General features: G+C 45.4%; 3 protein-coding genes; all 3 read right to left on the bottom strand.

The window, feature by feature from the left end:
• Nucleotides 1-1192, bottom strand: part of GSTUM_00000606001 (uncharacterized protein) — a 5958-nt gene extending 4766 nt beyond the window's left edge. The window contains exons 1-2 of the mRNA XM_002837874.2: nucleotides 734-1192; nucleotides 12-675 (exon numbers count right to left, since the gene is read on the bottom strand).
• A 282-nt stretch (nucleotides 1193-1474) lies between these two features.
• On the bottom strand, nucleotides 1475-4311 carry GSTUM_00000607001 (uncharacterized protein). XM_002837875.2 has 2 exons: nucleotides 3152-4311; nucleotides 1475-3094 (listed from the first exon to the last, which is right to left on the bottom strand). Exons 1-2 carry the CDS (start codon nucleotides 4136-4138, stop codon nucleotides 2417-2419), a joined length of 1665 nt encoding a protein of 554 aa, XP_002837921.1. The 5' UTR covers nucleotides 4139-4311; the 3' UTR covers nucleotides 1475-2416.
• Nucleotides 4312-5328: 1017 nt separating this feature from the next.
• On the bottom strand, nucleotides 5329-6759 carry GSTUM_00000608001 (uncharacterized protein; the record flags this gene model as incomplete). Its single annotated transcript, XM_002837876.1, has 2 exons — nucleotides 5329-5812; nucleotides 5882-6759. 2 exons carry the CDS (start codon nucleotides 6757-6759, stop codon nucleotides 5329-5331), a joined length of 1362 nt encoding a protein of 453 aa, XP_002837922.1.
• Nucleotides 6760-21001: the final 14242 nt, after the last annotated feature.

Genomic DNA, 21001 nt, shown 5'->3' on the forward strand with positions numbered 1-21001 from the left:
ACTAGTGGAACTGCTCAAAGTGGATGCCATTCCTTCTTCTCGGGCGAGCGAGTAGTATTTGCAGCTGGAGAAGCGATTGCCGGGGTTCTCCTAGAAACACCGGATGCTATGGCCGTCCTCGAGCCAGCAGCTGGAGGGTTAGTACTGCTAGTCGATCCAGAAACGGTTCTACGTGTTCCCGTATTGCTAGGAGTGCCGGTGGCCCCATTAGCTCCAGCAGATCTCTGTGGGGGTTTTGATAAGCTGGTGGTTCCAGTTCTCCGAGGTGGGAGGCCAGAGACTGGAGCAGCAGAGCTTGATCCAGTTCCGGCAGGACGCCTAGCCGTTCCCGTCACGGTGGGTTTCTTGACCATCTCCTTTTGCTCCTCCCGATGGGTCTCCTTAACCGGATCAGAATCCGGTGTAGAAGACACCTCCTCCATCACAAGAGTGATAGCCAAGTCTTGGGGAGCTAGTACCTCTTGAGGAGGATCTGACATATTTTCTGTCGCGCAGTGATTAAAGGTTTACCAAGTTAAAATAGAAAAAGGGGGGTTGAAGGGTTGTTTGTTCCGAGAAGAATGGTTGAGATGAGGGATGACGCCTTTTGTAGGAAAGCAGCAGCAATGGACTAGCGTGATGAGATAGAAGGGAGACTGTGAGATATGTCAAATGTCAACGATAGGATGGGCGAAACTGATGCGAGCGGCGGTCAGTCAAACAAACGCGTGCAGGTCGAACCACGTCAACGAACGTTTTGAGATGGATGGATGGGATGTGGGTTTTGGTTATCTTGGCTTGGAAATGCGGGGTGAAAAACGAAAGAGAGGGAAGGGGCACCGGATAGAACGTAACAGTTTGGTGGAGCAGATTGTTTTGTTTAGGGATGTGAGGGGTGGGCCGGTTATTTTATGATGATATGCAGAGATAACAATGATTTAGCAGGGGATGGGGCCAACACACATTGAATTTGCCAGCGTCAAGGTTGCACGCTTTCTACAGAAAAGGTTCGTCCCTGGCTCTTGATTGGAGATCTCAATCCCGAAACAAGCCCCCTCCGAAGACAAGTCCTGGGATACGATAGTATGGATGAGTGTGAGTGTGTGTGAGTGTGTGTGCCTGAATGTCAATGGCAGCAGGGGAGGTACGAGAGGAAGAAAGACTGTATGAAGGGAAAGGAGGAGAAAGAGGAGGAGGAGAAAGAGAACAAGCGTGGGGAAGATAGGAGAAGAGATGGAAAAGGAGAAGAGAAGCGGAAGGTAAACAGGTGGGACGCGGACAACCAAAGTCATTTCATCTCTTTGGTCACTGGCAACTTTCACACCAGTCTCAAGCGAGAGACTCGAGGCCCAAAGATCTCTAACTTGACCAGGCTTAGCCCCACCCAAAATTTTAAAGCGACCACTCGTACTCGAGTACTCTATGATGATACCGGTACCTACCGCTACTTACCTACTGACAAACAGGAGCTTCCCCTCATGAAACCGCGTTTCCGAGCAAAAGCCTCCATCATGCGCAAAAATATCGATGGAAGAAAGAAAGAGAGGACTGATGTGGTGCTCGAGTACTGCACCGACCCTCTACGAGTAACAGCACATGTAACCGATATGGCCTATCGGCCCCCCCTCCCTCCACGAGTACCGGCACAGCACCAAGTGAGTCGATAGCAGTGTACTTGTATCAATAACAATAATGACGATTACGGCACCTCCCTCCTCCGTGTTCGAGTACTGGTAACCCGACAAAGTAGCCGCTCAAGTACAATGCACGAGCGCACTGCCTATATGATGGTATCCCCCATACCCGGCAGGATGCATCACCGTTAGACTTTTCACAGTCCCTGAGTACTACAGTATCATAGCAACAGATCCCCGTCGAAAGAAAAAAAAAGTATGAACACATGCCGGTGCTGGTACTACGGTAGCACCGGCATTATCAGAGATGTAATGTAATGTAACGGCATAAATTAATTTGCGCCCGCCCCGCGAGTACCGTATTGCATACCATACCGGTACTCGAGTACCAGATCAAGGGGGTATCTCCATAGTAAAAAAGGAACTTAAGCCAGCAAAGTTACGATTTTTCTTTTTCGAAAGAAAGGGAGAAAAAGGAGGAAAGGAAAAGAAAAAAGAAGAAAAAACCACTGTAGCAATCATGTGGATCCCGAAAGGTAAGGAAGAATAAGTACAGTATCCCAGCTCCGTTAACCCCAAGCACCGCTATAAGAACTATGCAACCATATCCTGAAGAAGCATAAAGCACTGAAACTACAGTCACAAGTCACATGTGCAAGAGAAGAAGAAAAAGGAATATAAAGAATCAGCAGCTTTAACGAAATCGGAAATGCCAAAGACCCTTGGTAGAGGCTGAGGAAAGGGGAGGGAAAAGGATAACCCATGATTTTAACCTTGCCCTCAAAACGTTTATCGTTGTATCATTAGCCTTGGGGAAGGGGGGGTAGCTTTTTCTTAAGGTCCCCTGTCTCTGCGACTCGAACACCCCCGGTTCCAACACTACCCCTTCTAAGTCTGCCCTCTTCACCTTCCATGGTAGCAAGCTTGCTATCTGGAGAACTAGTCCTCCTAGGCCCGAGGTTTGCCTCAGTTGCTTGTGTGATACCTGGGGAAGGGGGATGCTTATCCGCTTCGCCGGTAGCCCATGGGGCTCTCGCATCTTCTATGCCGGGCTCTCTGCCAGGTAATGGGCGGGGGGCGGTGCGGGAGGCCGATGATTCCGCTGGGAAGCGACCTGCTGTGGATCCAGTTTGATTCGCAGTAGAAGCAGGGATGCCCCAGGGTGCCCTGGCGGTGAAATCAGTGTTTGAGCCAATCGTAGGAGACTGCGTTGGGTTTCTAGCCCATGGTGCAGCTGTGCCGGTGATAGGATTCTCGGGAGCTCGAGTTCCAGGACCAGAGCTAGCACTAGATCCAGATCCTACCCCACTTCCGGTCCCAGTTTCCGGACCGCTTGCATGGGGCGCTTGAGTCCTAACAGTAATAACCGTGGCATTGGCAGAGCCACCTGCCCCGCCCCAACTAAAAATGCTCCCAAACCTGAAGTGCTGAACAACCGGAAACTTCCCAAGAACTTCCGCATTAAACATCTTGATCATTCCCTGGGTCGTAGCCGTAAGCAAACCCCGTCGAAATTTAAACACTCGGAGGATGCTTACTTTGTTTATTTTACCCCACCCTCCTTGAACACCAGAGATATCATATAAAATCGGACTATGCTCCCAGAAAGGGCCCTTCTTGACATCATATATAAACCCGATAGCCCCAAAGTAAAGGTTTCTCAAACGCTCCCTCTCAACGACAAGACTCTTAACCACATCTCCGGGTTTCGGCACATCTTCCAACCCCTCAACATTCGCCGGAACTGTTGAGTTCGAGGACGAATCGGTCGGGTGGTGGGTAGTCAGCTCAGCACTGCCAAAGATATACGGAAGGAACGAATGATCATCAAGCCCCCAAACCCCATGAGAACCCGCGGGCTCAAGGGTGTATGTAGTCACGAGCCGTCTAACCAGATGAAGGTATGTATCAAGACACTTGAGAGCCAGTCCGAGCTCATCCCTCCCGGCCCGAAACCCACCAAGAACCCAAATCCCGCAGAGAAAGGCCAAGAACGAAAGCTCGTGCCCGGTACCGTAATCCAGTCGTTGGGAAGACCCGAACGAACCGAGAAGATACGGGAGTAATTCCTGCTTGGCGGTGACTTCACCTTTCCCCTTTGGTGAGAGCACCGATGCGGGTAGGTGTTGGTCGAGAAGTCCATCGGGACCCCCGAGAGCGTCCTCGACAAGAGAGTACCAATGACGGTAGGCGGTGTTGCCGAACCTTCGCGGCCCAGGGTCCGGTGGAGCTCGGGTCACCAGGGCTTCTAGTTTGTGAATGAGCTGGATGATGCCGTCGACTTCGGGAGATACATGGATGGTAGGGGAGGTCAGTGTGTAGTTCTGCGGGTTGCGAAGCTCGCCAGTTACTGGGTTTAATGGAGATGCCGAAGCATTAAGGTGAAGGATGAAGTTAGTTATCAGTTTGTAAGCTGGTGAGGTGATAAAGTGCGGAACGTCCTCTTGGACGTGAATTCTTTTGGCCGGGATAGCAAAGACATGTTTAGCGGGGTCGATCGGCTGAAGGTCAGAATCGGAAGTCATGGTGAGAGTTGACTATGTAAATGAGCGCGATGGGGTTGATGGAAGGATGGCGGTATCTATGAGAGTGGAGAGATGGGAGCCCAGAAAGCGGAAAACGCCAGGCGAGATATGGATAGAGGGGGTGGTAGAGGGCTATGAACAGGAAGGCGATCTATGGCGGGGTGAACGGGAATTTCGGGCACGGGGATCAGGGATCTAATATGACCGTTGACGTCGGTGGGGAAACACGAACAGAACCTTATCGTAACACCAAGCTTTTGTTTTTTCCTCCACCGGACTGGTCAGAATATAAGCTCACACGGGGAGGAAACAATAATACCCAAAATCACGAGTAAAATAAACATCGGATATTTCCCCGCTAAATAAAATAAAAACCACATAATTTAGATTAGTCAGGCATTTCACCACCATAATATTATTGTGTCGGTACTCGTACCTGCATCCTCCATGTGATAGATCCAACACAGTCCAACCCAAAAACATAGCCTATCAAACCCCAGTGGGAACGCCTTTGAACGCCTTTGGGGGCATTTTTAGCCCGTACAACCGATTGCCCGGGATACCTGCAAGATCTGTTGACATACCGGTATCTCAACCGTGATAGTGTGCCTGTGAAAGTCTGGAAAAGTGATTTGATCTAATTTGGTCCAGTCAATACAGTGCTGAAATCGTTGTCGGTCGGTCCTCGTGCTATCGCAGCGTGACAACATACCTATCAGTCATCACAACGTTCTTCAGATATTTCTTGAATTGCAAAGGAAATTAGTGCGCTTAAGGAGGTGTGGTGATGGTCCGCAATTCTAATTAGAGACTATTGATTGCTTGGGGAGTCGGTCTCTTCACAGTTGCTCACTCGGAGACCTGTTCCAGGGGCTGAGTTAGGGGAGGTGATTTTGGGGGGCAGAAATGTTAGGACTTAAAAAAAACCTCAAGATGGGATACACCTCCCCCCGTACTGGGGCGTGATCGCTTTACTTTTGTGCATCTTCTGGGGATTGGATCGGTTGGTTTTCGCGGAAGTGCGTGGGGGCTTTGTTTTCCTTTTTAGAGACACTGGGGCTCATGGAAACCTGACTTATGATAGCAGAATAAATAATGATCTAATATTAACGCTATGCTCAATGCACCCCAACTTTCTACCCCAGCCGCTCAAGAACTAACTATCATACAGTGTCACACTATTAACGCCGCTAAGGCAACTTAAACCCGCCCTTCGCCAACTTCTGAAACACACCCTTAGGATCGTAATTCTTAGAAACCTTCTTCAATTCCTTCACCTGCGCATCACCATAGCTAGCGATAACCTTCTGGTCGATAGCAGCGTCATTGAGGAACAGGTACTGCTCGAGCAGGCCCTTAGCCCTCGCCAGGTCCTCGACCTGCTTGATGAAGCTAATGCTGAGCGGGAGTATGAGCTGATCGTCGGATGGGAGTGCCCAGGTGGATGTCAAGCAGAGCCATGTTTGGGCCTTCTCCGACATACCCATCGCGTTTCCGCCGCGAGTCTTGCCGTGAGCCACGGTAGATGCAGCGACGGGCTGGAAAGTGAGGGTTATGGTGAAGCCGGAGACGGGGGAGAGGGCAGTGTTCGTGGTGTAGGTCTCTTGAAAGAGAGTGGAAATGTCGCGGTAGAATTCTGGGGAGACACCGATGCTTAGGGTTCGGAAGTCATGTCTAGACAACATCACAGCCATTAGAAGTTGAGCGATTTTCAAACCATGTGGGTGAAAATGGAGTACTCACCGAGTAGGAGGTAGAACAGGAGCCGAGTCTCCACCGACAGCCTCCCTCGCCATTTCTGGTAAAGTCCTCTGCTTGCTGCTATCGCTCACGGGGCCGGCCTTAAAGATAGGATCCAAGGATGCCGGCTTCTGGCCGCTAGTATGAAAAACAGTCACCAAGAAACCGGTGAAATTCCCCTGCCCGGAATAAGAAAGGCTGGGGATAATCGCCGCATCAGGGTCAGTCAGTTGGCCATTCATCTGATACTCGGCGATCGCATCGGTAACGTTATTGATTTGCTGGGGCAAGAAAAACGTGTTCCCGCCCCAGACTTTCCCGTTGGGAATCGGGATGGCGAACAGGTCGAGCCGAGTGACAATCCCAAAGTTATTGCTCCCGCCCTTGAGCGCCCAAAACAAGTCCTTATTCTCAGCAGCAGATGCCGTGACTATGCTCCCGTCTGCGATGACAACCTCGAAGCTAGCGACGTTGTCGCATGCCATTCCGTGACCGGTTGAGAAGTAGGAGTTTCCGCCGCCAGTGGTTAGGCCGCCGACGCCGACGCTGGGGACTCTACCTCCGACAACGGCGAGATTGTAGGGTTCAAGGAACTCGTAGACTTTGATCCACCTATTCCCCGAGCCGACGGAGACGAGATCCTTTGATTCCGAGAGCGCCAAGATGGTAAGGTTTTGAAGAGAGATGAGGATTCCGTCCGAGATGCTTGCGCTCCCGGGGAAGGGGGTGTGGCCGCCGGAGCGCACGGCGAATGGTACGGAGAAGAAATTGATGATTTTAACCGACTTTGCCACATCCTGTGCTGAGGTTGGCATGAAGATCGCTTGCGGGGGCAACCATGCTCTCGTGGACCTATTCCGATTCCGCCGTATCAGCACCATGCTCGCTCACTCGCTCAACCAAACAATTGGGACAGGGAGAGCTCGAACTCACCAATTAATACTCATACTAGCATTATACCCAGCCATACCCGGCAACATCGTTTTATTAGGGAATAGCAGAGTAAGAATCAAGATTGCGATGCCTTGCCAAACATTATAGTCCCCAGGAGTATGCCTAAGCTCACTAATCTTCTGCAAACCTGCGGCCGGGACGCCCAAGTCGCTAGCGAAAGTAGTGACTTCCGAAGGAGTGATCATGATGATCGCTTTGTTTTTCCTGCAGAATAAGGTGAAAGAAGAAGGACTTGTTATTGTCGTCGAACGAGGGGATAGTGGTTCTAAGAAAGCTCTGGGGGGGGAGGGAGATTCTTATATCCCTATCTACCTCCCCCCCGCGCCCCCTATCCATACGCCCATGCCCAATCCCAATCCACCGGCTCCAAATCATCCGGGCAGTCGAGTACCCGGGTACTCGTATACGTATACTCGAGCAACAAACCTCTCCAGACCGTGCGTATGGTGCTAGGATATATTGGGGCAGGGGTATCGGCGAAGAAAGTGTGAATCGCCTACTTCTCACCGGAGAGAAGGGGAGCACCGCATGGCTACAAACGGGTCTGTACTTTATCATACCATGCTTGTACAGTACGAGTACAGTACTGTAATTGCGCCACTCCAGTCTAACCCAAAATATCCTTCCCTCCTCATAGGGCTCCCTGGGAGGGTACGAGTGGGGCTGCCATCCCTTCGTCTGTCATCAGGATCTCACGCTAGAGCTGGTTGTACCGCCACTTGGGGTCACCCCTTCAGTGACGGACGACATGTTTTTATGAGCTTGGTCTTTGAGGATCGGGGGAAAAATTATACGCACAAAAGAGGTGGTGAAAAAACCGGAGAACGGATGAACGAAGGGATGATACCAGTACTTCCTTTTTTCACATTCTTTCATTCTTTCCCGGGGGATACTTATTGCTGACCCGAACTGCAGCCCTGCCACTCAACTTGGGCCCTGATTGGCACGCCACTGTGAGAAATAATTAAATAAAAACAAAGCATTCTTTAGAGTAAAGATGCTTATCATACATAGTATTTGTCGAAGTACTGGTGATTGGCATATCCAGAGTTTCTTTTGTCAACCGAATGGGTGGAGTGCTTTTTTTGGGGGTATCATATGATACAGTATGATACGATAGAAACAAAGTGGAAATTTGTAGAGTTTAATCCGCAAAAACTAACATGACTGATATTTCAAAATTTGAATGGCCTGAGAGATTTTTCTTTCTTCTTTTGATTATCAAAATTCAATTGCATTAGGGCCGAAAAAAAACCCCCCACTTTGCCTTGCTCTAATGCCGAGTACAGTACCTTACGAGTAGAAGTAATAGTATACAAGTAGTTGTGGTGGTATGTCATCATACCGTATCTGCTGTTCAGATCCGACCTTCCGCCGGGGATAACTTGCCTTTAATAAGCTTAGAATGCTCTATTTCCTAGCACGACAATAGTACGAGTGCAAGTGCTAGCATCGGCACTCATATTACCACTAACCTTGCGATTTGTCATTTGCTCTTTGCCTGTCATGCTAAGCCTTTCACGGGGTACAATAGTGTTTGGCAGCGGTGGGTCGAATTTGAGTTCGTAGTCAATGCTGTATCGTAGAACAATTATTGTGCCCTGATAGCGACAGGTTTTGCGAGAAATACCGCAGTAGAGAAACACAAGAAAGGAATTGTGAAGTATATGATATGATACGATATGAAAATACCCATGTTATTTGTGTGCATGCGCCAAACACAGTGCTGTTTATCTATCCTCTTTGCAGCCAGAAACCCTCAGAAAAAGCAAGAAACACTATGCATTTCTACGTGCCAAGCAAGGCCTCAAGCATAATACCGGTCCATTCCCCCTTTCCATGATATGTTATGATACTCTTACCAGTCAACATTACCGTCAACCTAAATTACCAGTACCGGTACAGCATCAAAACTCGCTTCGCATTCAAGGCCATGGTACATGGGTAGTTTAGTGGCCAGTCAGAGTTCCACAATCTTTGAACCCCCCACCCCCATTTCGGGGAACAGCGCTCGCTGGTCACTCTACAAGTAGAGACCACGCTGGGCTCTCAGGTGGACTGGTGGTGAGAGAGAGAAAAAAAAATTCCCTCGTATCTGTGGTACCGCATGCACGACGGCCTTGTCTGTATAAGCGCGGTTGGCGAGTTTATGGTGCTCCGGCACGCTCGTTTTCGCATTCGCCTTATTACGATTACGTTGTTGTGGGCACGTGCCGGCATGATATTGTAGATTGCTGTGAGCACAGCACAGCTACAGTAACCGTTAACTTGCCATTGAAGCGCTCGGGCACTGTAATGATACAGTACCACAACGGAGGGATGACATGTTCACGCCGGCTAAACTACCGTACTCGGGAACTCACGAAGCATCCAAACATCTTGCATCCGAGGAGAGATTGTGGGAGGAGCTGGATTAGGGGTTGGATTGATTACGGTAATGCTATGATACCACATACGGTTCTTCTGTGGTTAGTCATATGTTAGGGTAAACACCTTTTTAGTATGCACGTATTACCCGAGTATAAAAAACAAAAAAAAGGTCTGCAGGAGGCGCTGGAGCCAACCAGGGGGGGTTGGACGGATCCACCCTTGAAGCCGGGTACTTGTACGGCAAAGTTGCCATGAACAACTACGATACTCGAGTGCCTGCGATAACGGCAACAACAGGGTCGATGCGTTCCCAAGATGCTGCTTCTAGAATGCTTGAATTCTAAAGCTATTTCATTGGACTGCTGAAGTGGCTAGCGATGGGTGGGGGGGAAGGGATCTCGATCAACATCGAGTCGAGGAATGGTCGAGTGAGAGTGAGAGTTGGACAGAACTGCCTTCGTACGAGTAACTTACAAGTACCTACGAGTACAGTCGCCGACGGGGCCGTGACGAATACCAGGCCGTGACGAACAGGGGGTAGGGGTGCAACACCAAACCCTAACCCCAGAGGTTGTTAGTTGTAACCACACCTCTTTGAGGAACAGAGGGACAAAAACCCTTTCAACCACCTCCATGATGATGAGAGCCACTCTCATCCCTCGACATCTCCTCCTCTTTGGATTTGATCACTAAAGGGGCTTGACGGATAAGTAAAATCCCTACTTTTGATTCGATTTTGCTTTTGTTTTTATTGTAATAGAGTACAGAAATTAATTGAAATTAAAATAATTTATAGGTTTTCAGAACTGCTAGGCACTATGCTATATGAACCACTATCAGGCCCTGGATTGTCTGCCTGATTTCGGGTGTGGTTTTGTGTGACAGGATTCTTCGGTGACGTACGCTTCTGTTCTCTCCGCAGTCCATCTACTATATCCTTTTCATTACACTTCCGTTTAAGTTCAGCTAACATCTCTCCACGTTTAAGAAGATAGCTGGTTAGCTATTCAGATGCCTGTGATGAGATTTGCCCCTAGTGGTGATTTGCTAAATCTCTTCATGCAGATAAGCCCCCCCAGTCTCATGCATTACTATATTTTTTTCCAGTATTTTCCTCAACTGACCTATTGAGTTTAGTCAATATCAATTGTAGCTTTATAGAAGAAAAACTATTAGAGGTGATTGCCGATAGCCCTTCAACATATAAGTTGTGAATTGATTGTGGAGTTGTTGGAGTTTTGGGTCGGAAAGTGATTTGGTAGGCTAGGGTTTGGAGAGATACTGTATGTAACATGTTCGCAAGGTACTAATCACATTATAGGTAAATGGTACAATAGTTAGCAGGTGGCCTGCTCTACCAGAGAGGAGGCGAGAGCTGAGAACTAAAGAAGGCTTTGAGGCTGTACTGAGAAACAAAGAGGTAACCATTCAATTAAGTATATTGAAATACTGTCTGCTGAAGTCTGCCTTTTCTATCGTGGAATCAGGCAGTCTTTAAATACACAAATTTGTTCATGTCTAGCATGAACAAAACTAATCAAAGGTATTAAGCGATACACTTCGGTAAAACAAATCAAGCATCTAAATTGTAACCGGTACGAGTACTCGGTTATTGGTTTTGTTTTATGTTTTGTTTTAAGTATCGCTTTGATACTTGGTTTGTTTTAAGTATCGTCTGATACTTGGTTTTGTTTTATGTTTTGTTTTAAGTATCGCTTTGATACTTGGTTTGTTTTAAGTATCGTCTGATACTTGGTTTTGTTTTATGTTTTGTTTTAAGTATCGCTTTGATACTTGATTTGTTTTAAGTATCATCTGATACTTGGTTTTGTTTTATGTTTTGTTTTAAGTATCGCTTTGATACTTGGTTTGTTTTAAGTAACGTCTGATACTTGGTTTTGTTTTATGTTTTGTTCTAAGTATTGCTTTGATACTTAAGGAGTTTTACCAAAGAGGATCAATTGATACCTTTGATTAGTTTCGATCATGCTAGACATGAACAGATTTGTGTATTTAAAGACCGCCTGTTTCTATGATAGAAAAGGCAGACTTCGACAGACAGTATTTCAATATACTTGGTTGAACGGTTACTTCTTTGTTCCTCAGTACACCCTCGAAGCCTCCATTAGTTCTCAGCTCTCCCCTCCTCTCTAGAAGAGCAGGCCACCTGCCAACTATCATATCGTTACCGATAATGTGATTAGCACCTTGCGAACACGTTACATTTTGTTAACCACAGCAAGTGGTTAAGAACCTGTCCCCGGATTTAGGCCTGATCAACCTATCAATATCTACCTCAGAACGCTAGCGGAGAGAAGCGGCAGAATCACAGCACATTCAGCTTCATCTCAAACCCAAGATAGAGTCTTTGACAACAAGGAGTGGGAAGCAAATCCCATGGCAAGACCTTACAAGAAAGAAACAACTCCGGTGCTCTGCTAAAGAGCCGGGCGATCCTGCAAACACGGAAGATACACAACCTCCAGGAGAATTCCCTTCTACTCCAGCAAAGAAGCCTTCCTTTGAACCTCCAATCGACCCCGAATCCAGTAGCGAATCAGATATGGCTAGCACAGGAGGAGGGCCTTTTGGAGGAGGGAAATCTCGGGCAAGGCCTGAAGAAGAGGAGGTACCCGCAGTATTTGAACCCCCCAAGTTTAAACTCCACCTCCCAGCGAAATTCACAGGAGAAGGAAAAGACCTCAAACCTGAAGCTTTTGACCGATGGGTGACGGAACCCTCACACTTCCTACTCTTACAAGGAAAAGATGTGGAAGACCCTACAACAGGACTTATCATTGGATCATTTTGCGAAGGAAAGGCAACCGACGAATACCATCAATGCTATAAGGATTTCGGCAGAAATGTAAGATTAAGAGGAACTACAGTTCTCGATTACCTGAAAGGACGATTCCAATTCTCTATAACCAACGACCTCCTATACAACAAATTCAACCAGCTCCAGCAAGTTAATGGAACACATGTCAAGCGAATTACCGCTGTGGCTACGGACCAGATGATGTATAAGGACCGAATGGAGAGAGGAAGCATCTCCAAATTCATCCTGAATTGACGATTCTACGACACTAAGCACCCTACCCTCCGGCGAGAAGTAGAACCACTCGAGGAAGAGGGCGATGATATTGCAGTAATAATTGTAAGAGCAGAACGAAAGGATGCCATTCTCCATGAGACCAAGGCCTACAAAATACAGACATCTTTTAGTAGGAGCAGCCAGCCACGGTACAAAGCCTCCAGCAACTCTGAAGATGATACACCACGGGTTTTCAAGAAGAAAAAATCCTCCAAAGAATCGAGACGGCAGAAAGGAGAATGTTTTGAATGTGGAAAAACAGGACACATGGCAAAGAACTGTCCTACGAAGAAAGGAAAAGAAAAGGCAATTAAGCAAGAGGCGTCGGCCAACAATGTTGAAAGCGATAACACCCAATCCAGGGAATATGAAGAGATCCATATCGGATATATCGATGTGGAATGCAACCGTGTTCGACCTCCGGCTACATTCAAAGCACACACCGCTCTGGAAGGTACTATCCTGATCAATGGCAAAAGGGCTGGAGTCCTATTCGACACTGGTGCAATCGGAAGAAATATGATCAGTAATGCCTTTGTCTCTGTCCATGGACTCCCAACCCGAGACCATAACCAACCCATACCAGTCAATATGGCAGTAAAGGGATCACGATCCACAAGCCATAAAACCTGTTCTGCGACTATTCGCCTTGGTTCTGCTATACTACCCCCCCAGGAAATGCTGGTTGGAAATCTAGCCAAATACCATGCCCTAATAGGTATGCCATTCCTGAACCGCTACAAAGCTATAATCAGGTGTGGGGAATTAACGATCGATTTCCCAGATCAGAAGGTCGGAGTCTCAGGCAAGCCAACAAGCGGAGAGTACCGAGCCGCAGTCTGTGAAGCAACTGCCCAACAACTATTGGATGATTACTCTGATGTTTTCCCTGATCAAATACCCGAAGAACTACCGCCTATGAGAGAGGTGAACCACCACATTCGCCTCCTAGACCCCTCTAATCTCAAAAACCAACCCACCTACTCTATTCCTGATGCATATAAAAGCCCACTTTGTGATTGGATCAACCAACAACAAAGAAGAGGAGTCATCTACCGGGCAGAAACCCCAGGTACCGCTCCTATGTTTGTTCAACCCAAAGCAGATGGGAAAAGAATCTGCCCCTTGGTTGACCTCAAGCTACGGAACGAAAACACGGTTATGGACAGCTCGGCTATCCCAAACCAAACCCAGATCCTAAATGCAGTTGGACGGGCTAGATTCCGAAGTAAGATTGACCTAAGCGATGCCTACTTCCAAACAAGGTTAGATCCAGAAAGCGAACGCTACAACAGTTTCAAAACACCCTTCGGAAGTTTCATTAGCCAAGTTATGTTACAAGGTGATATGAATGCGCCCGCCACCTTTATGCGAATTATGGAAAACCTCCTAAGCGAATACCTCCACCATTTTGTTTGGGTCTACATTGATGACATTCTCATCTTCTCGAATACCGAAATAGAATATGCCTACCATATAGGATTGGTTTATACTAAACTAAGAGAAGCTAAATTCTACGCTAGCAGAAACAAATCAATTCTGTTTGCCGATAAACTCGATATCCTAGGACATGTTATAGATGATGAAAGAATATACGCAGCCGCTAGAAAAATAGCCTGTTTAACTGAATGGTTGACACCCCGCAATCAAAAGGAACTCATGCGATTCCTAGAACCAGTCAACTATATTTCCCAGTTCCTCCCACACCACGCCACTGTGACAACACCGCTTATAGACCTTACTGGCAATGCAGAATTTGTCTGGACCCACACTCATGACAAAGCCTTTACCAACATCAAGGAATTGATTAAAAACGCCAACGTTATTCAACCTATCGACTATAGTAAACCAGAACCGATATGGCTTATTACTGATGCATCAGATGTTGGAGTTGGAGTATGGGTTGGGCAAGGGGCCTCCTATGAAACGGCAAGACCGGCGGCATTACACAGCTGGAAGTTCACTAATTCACAGATGAACTATGGAACAACAGACAAGGAAGCCCTTGCAGTGATTGATGCTCTCGCCGCTTTCAAACACATCCTGATGGGCAATACCTTCACTATTGTTACCGACCACCAACCTCTCACTAACCTTAAAACAGAAAGGATACCCGGAAGAAGAAGGACAAGATGGATAGGTGAAATCAGCAAATACGATGCAAAAATCATCTATACCCCTGGAAGAACAAACTATTTAGCTGATGCTCTCTCCCGTCTATATGAGAATCAAGATCTCGCAGATCCTCCTCTTGTTCATGACCACACAAGACAAAGCGAGGACAGCCCTGACGACACCTCCTATGAACAAGAACCATCGATGGCTACCGCCAGCTCTGCCGCTCCCTCCAATCCCTTCTCTTACACCATGTATAGCGCTGCTGGAACGGAATGCGAAAAGGACATTGACGAAGAATGGAAAGACAATTGCACGCTCCGCAGCACACCGCCTCACGAACTTGAACAAAGCAGACTCCACTGAACCCACTGTTACCACAACACCTGCCCTTTTCACCAGACTGAGATTAAGTTCGGAAACAGATACCGGCGACCGTACTATATGCATGCTGATGATTCCAAAGACACCGGCTTCGACATCGCAGAAGGAGAAGAAGAGATGATCGATGAAAATGAGTCAACCCAATCTCCTCATATCCTTAATCCTGCTCCAACACGATACCAAGGTCTTGAAGAACTCGAATAAGCAGCAGCCTACGTGGATGCAATATCCTATTTACACCCCCCACAGTCAGCCCCGCCATCCTCTCCTGCCATAATCGATTCACGACCACTATATGGTGGACCCTTACGAGTATACAACAATGAAACTATTGTCTCGGTCATACTCCCTACTATTCCCGAGCATCGGCGTCAACTCTATGAAACCTTTGAGGAAGAGGAAGTCCCTATCGAACCAACAAGAGGATTCCTAATTGAGGATGAACGAGATGTTAGTATCGACCACAGATGAATTAATCTCCTCTTTCCGAAGCCAAATGATAGCAGGATACCGCCATGACCCGATTTACTTCAAAGCCATGGATAGCTCCAGGCATGGAGACCTCGCCCCCTACAACATATCAAATGGAATAGTCTATACCAGCACCCGTTATGGTGAACACTGCCTATATATACCAAAGGGCCATATGTTCAATGGAATGACTATTAGAGAATATGTCATATCCGAGATTCACAACAAAGGATGCCACAGTGCGGACCGCAACCTTCAATATGCTTCAGAATATATTTACTGGCCTGAGATGCGTAAGGATTTCCACGATTTTGTCAAACAATGTGAACTCTGCCAGGCAAACAAGGAGCGAACACAACTACCTGAAGGAAAAGCACAGACCCTCCAACTACCATGTGAAATATTTGAATCATATGCCATCGATTTCGCAGGACCATTCAACAAGTCAGCAGAATATGATACCATCTTGGTAGCTGTGGATCGATTCTCTAGATACATATGGCTCATACCAATGAAGGTTACCGATTCCTCCCAAGATACCTGGAATAACCTCCAACGATACCTGTTTACCCCCCATGGGTACCCCTTATCTATTGTCAGTGATGCTGATCCCCGCTTTACTGCCAGATTCTGGAAGCAAACCTTGACCTCCCTCGGAATAAACCACATTATGGCTGCCCCTGGACACCATGAGACTAATGGCCCTGCAGAATGAAAGATCCACGAGGTTAAGACTGGAATTAGGAACATGATCAATGAATGACAAACCAACTGGGAACCAGCCCTTATTGAGCTAGCAGCATATATCAATGCCGGATTTTCAGACACCTTGGGAATGTCTCCATACAAGGCAATCTTCGGCCGCCAATATCCTCTCTTACCTACAACCCTATTCAAGAACTCCTCAGTCCCTGCCTCCGATGACCACTTAAACCGCCACCAAGCGATTCGCAATGACGCTTTCCAAGCAGTTAAAGCTGCCCAATTCCGAAGCACTACTACTGCTCAGAAACGACGACGCAAACATGTCCCTATTCCGCCAGGAGATATGCTAATAGTACATGGAAACATGTTCATTACCAATGTTGGACACAGCAAGAAATTACAACCCTGGTGGCGAGGACCTTTCAAGGTCTTATCCTTTGACAAACATACAGAAAACTACGAGGTCCAGATGGATGGATGCATGTATCGCCGCAATACAGCAGTCTTTCACGCCTCATCTGTCAAGCCATTCCATCCAAATGACGACTCTAAATTCCCTGTAAGAACACACTCTCGGCCTGCACCTATCATCATTGATAAGAAAGATGAATGGGAAGTTGAAGAAATCAGAGATCACCGCCTTTGGCATGGAAATGATCAGTTCCAAGTCAAATGGAAAGGATATCCGACGAGTGAGAACAGCTGGGAACCACTAGAAGGACTAGAGCACGCAATGGATATGGTGAACGAATGGTGGAAAGACAATATGCCAAACGAATCCCTCCCCCCAACGATCAACTACATCACCATATGCTGGACACCCATGATGCCAGAAACAGAGCGATGGCATGCAGAACTCGAAGCTAGAGATGGACTTTGGGCGCCATACTTTGAATCGGAATTCGAAAGCAGTGATGAGGAAAATCAAGCTATGGAGTAGGCTCTCGACAACTTTATCTAGTCACCAATCACCATCCAAATACCATAACAATGTCAAACTATGTGGAGCTCAATGTGAGGCTGCGACAACAAATTGTTGGACTGTTGTTGAACCGCGATGCTATCCAACTTGAAGACTATTTCGAAATCCTCTGGATAGATTACTGTCCTGATTGCGATCACGCTTGGGTTGATGTACAACGCGAATCTGGTATTCGTGACTACTGTTATTTACATTTCTTTGAGTCTCAGTGTTTCCTTAGGGTTTCTTCCTGCCCCTGGTGTGATACTTATGATGAAGAATTTCTTGCGGAAACTGAGGCCATAAGTTTCTCGGAATCCATTTTTGATGATTATTAGGTTTTGTTTGCTTAAACAGTTGTTTTGTTTTGGGGAATATAACCGGTACGGGTACTCGGTTATTGGTTTTGTTTTGTGTTTTGTTTTAAGTATCGCTTTGATACTTGGTTTGCTTTAAGTATCGTCTGATACTTGGTTTTGTTTTATGTTTTGTTTTAAGTATCGCTTTGATACTTGGTTTGTTTTAAGTATCGTCTGATACTTGGTTTTGTTTTATGTTTTGTTTTAAGTATCGCTTTGATACTTGGTTTGTTTTAAGTATCATCTGATACTTGATTTTGTTTTATGTTTTGTTCTAAGTATCGCTTTGATACTTAAGGAGTTTTACCAAAGAGTATCAATTGATACCTTTGATTAGTTTCGTTCATGCTAGACATGAACAGATTTGTGTATTTAAAGACCGCCTGTTTCTATGATAGAAAAAGCAGACTTCGACAGACAGTATTTCAATATACTTGGTTGAACGGTTACTTCTTTGTTCCTCAGTACACCCTCGAAGCCTCCATTAGTTCTCAGCTCTCGCCTCCTCTCTGGAAGAGCAGGCCACCTGCCAACTATCGTATCTTTACCGATAATGTGATTAGCACCTTGCGAACACGTTACATAAATAATACTTAAAACAAAATATAAAACAAACCAAGTATCACATGATACTTTAAACAAACTAAGTATTAAAGTGATACTTAAAATAAAACATAAAACAAAACCAAGTATCAAATAATACTCAAAACAAACCAAGTATCAAAGTGATACTTAAAACAAAATAAAACCAATAACCTAGTGCCAGTACCGGTTACATTCCCCAAAACAAAACAACTGTTTAAATAAACAAAACCTAATAATTATCTAAAGTGGAGTCTGTGAAACCAAATGCTTCAGTTTCCACTATAAACTCTTCATCATAAGTATCATACCAAGGACAAGAAGAAATCCTAAGAAAACAACGAGACTCAAAGAAATGTACGTCACGGTAGTTACAAAAACTAGATTCATGCTGCATGTCTACCCAAGCGTTATTGCAATCAGGACCGTAGTCTACTCCGAGGATAGCAAAGTAGTTTTCAGGTTGGATAACATGGCGGTTCAACAACAGTCCAACAAGCAGTTATCGCAGTCCCACATAGTTTGACATCGTTATGGTATTCAAATAGTGAATGGTAATCAGATGAGGTTGTCGAAGACTTGTTCTATAGCCCAGTTTTTCTCATCGCTACTTTGGAATTCTGACTCAAAGTATGGTGCCCAAAATTTATTCCAGACTTCTAATTTAACTTGTCATTGCTTAGTTTCTGGCATAGTTGGTGTTCAGCACATCGTGATGTAATTAATCGTAGGTGGTAGAGAATCATTTAGTATGTTGTCTTCCCACCCCTTGTTCACCATGTCCATAGTGTACTCCAGTCTTTCCAGTAATTCTCAGCTGTTTTCACTCATTGGGTAACCTTTTCGTTTAATCAAGAACTGGTCTTTTCCATATCAAAGGTGGTGGTCTCAGATTTCTTTGGCTTCTCATTCATCCTGCTTATTGATAATAATAGGTGTGGAGTGAGAGTGTGATCTTCCAGGGGGCTTAGAGTCATCATTAGAGTGGAAATAGTTGACAGCAGAGGCATGGAAAATGGCAGTATTATGGTGGTACATGCGTCCCTCCATCTAGACAGTGTAGTTTTCTGTATGCTCATTGAAGGATAAGACCTTGAAAGGTCCTCACTAGTGTGGTTGTAGTTTCTTGCTGTGTTTAACATTGGTAATAAATATGTTTCTATGAATGATAAGCATGTTGCTGGGTGCAATAGGTATCTGGATGCACTGTTGCTTCTGGGCAGTAGTTGTACTTTGGATTTGTGCACTTTTAATAGCTTGGAAAGCATCATTCCAGATAGCCTGATGGCGGTTTAAGTGGTTATCAGAGGCGGGAATAGAGAAGTTGTAACTGGTATGGGTACTCAGTTATTGGTTTTGTTTTATGTTTTGTTTTAAGTATCGCTTTGATACTTGGTTTGTTTTAAGTATCGCTTTGATACTTGGTTTTGTTTTATGTTTTGCTTTAAGTATTACCTTGATATTTGGTTTGTTTTAAGTATCGCTGTGATACTTATTTTGTTTTAAGTATCACTTTGATACTTGGTTTGTTTTAAGTATTGTTTGATACTGAGTTTTGTTTTATGTTTTGTTTTAAGTATCGCTTTGATACTTAATTAGTTTTACCAAAGTATATCGATTGATACCTTTGATTAGTTTCGTTCATGCTAGACATGAACAGAATTGTGTATTTAAAGACCGCCTGATTTCACGATGGAAAAGTCAGACTTCGACAGACAGTATTTCAATCTACTTGGTTGAACGGTTACTTCTTTGTTCCCCAACACACTCTTGAAGCCTCCTTTAGTTCTTAGCTCTCGCCTCCTCTCTGGAAGTGCAGGCCATCTGCCAACTATCTTATCTATTACCGTTGACATGATTAGCACCTTGCGAACATGTTACAGAAGTTCTTCAATAGGGTTGTAGGTAAGGGAGGATATTGGCGGTCCAAGATTTCCTTGTATGAAGACATTCCTAGGGTGTCCGAATATTCAGTATTGATATATGTGGTGAGCTCAGTGAGGGCAGGTTCCCAGTTGGTCTGTCTTTCATAGATCATATTCTGGATTCCAGTCTTGACTTCACAGATCTTTTATTCAGCTTGGTTATTAGTTTGGTGATGTTCAGAAGCAGCCATAATGTGGTTGATTCCAAGGAAAGTCAAGGTTTATTTCCAAAATCTGGCTTTGAAACAGAGATTAGCATTTCTGATAATAGACAATAGGTACTCATAGAGGGTAAATAGGTATCGCTGGATATTATTCCAAGTGTTCTTGGAGAAGTTAGTGACCTTTATTAGTATAAGCTATGCGCATCCAGAAAATTAATTGACTGCTACAGTGATAGCGTCATAACCAGTGGACTTGTTAAATGGTTCTGCCAAGTCAATATTAAAGGATTTGAATATCCCGCAAGGTAATTGGAGTATCTGAGATTTCCCTTCAGGTAGTTGTCTTAGTTCCTTATTTGCCTGACTGAGTTTACATTGTTTGATGAAGTCACAGAAATCCTTTCGCATTTTGGGCAAGTAAATATATTTAGTGCTACATTGGAGGTTACAGTTGGCACTATAGTGTCCTTAGTTGTGGATTTCTGTAATGACCTATTCTCTAATAGTAATTCTATTGAACATATGGGCCTTTGGGATGTATAAACAATGTTCACTATATGGAGTGCTGGTATGGACCATTCTGTTAGATATGTTGTAGGAGGTGAGATCTCCATGTTTGGAGCTGTCTATAGCTTTGAAATAGATTAGGTCATGGCAGTATCCTGCTATCATCTGGCTTCAGAAGGATGAGGTCAATTCCTCTCTTGTTGATCTAACATCTTGTTCATCCTCAATGAGAGATGCTCTTATCAGTTCAATAGGATTTTCTTCTTCATCAAAGATTTCGTAAAGCTGCTGGTAATGTTCAGGAATCATGGGTGGCATGATAGAGACAATAGTTTCATTATTGTATACTTGTAAGAGTATACCAAATAGTGGTCGTAAATCTCTTATGGGGGGTGAAGATAGAGGTGTTGACTGTGGGGGGTGTAGGTAGGATGTTGCATCCAAGTAGGATGCTACTTCTTTAAGTTATTCAAGACCTTAATGTCGTCTTAAAGCAGGATTAAAAGTAAGGAGGGGTTAGATTGATCCATCA

This window comes from Tuber melanosporum (assembly GCF_000151645.1).
Source record: "Tuber melanosporum whole genome shotgun sequence assembly, scaffold_204, strain Mel28".
Taxonomy (NCBI): Eukaryota; Fungi; Ascomycota; class Pezizomycetes; order Pezizales; family Tuberaceae; genus Tuber; species Tuber melanosporum.

What these genes read in the sequence shown, in the direction of transcription:
- GSTUM_00000607001 (XM_002837875.2), bottom strand. Translation starts at nt 4,138, where the DNA reads ATGACTTCCGATTCTGACCTTCAGCCGATCGACCCCGCTAAACATGTC. An exon ending in GGTGGGGTAAAATAAACAAA is followed by an intron (nt 3,095 to 3,151) that starts GTAAGCATCCTC and finishes GCTACGACCCAG; the next exon opens with GGAATGATCAAGATGTTTAA.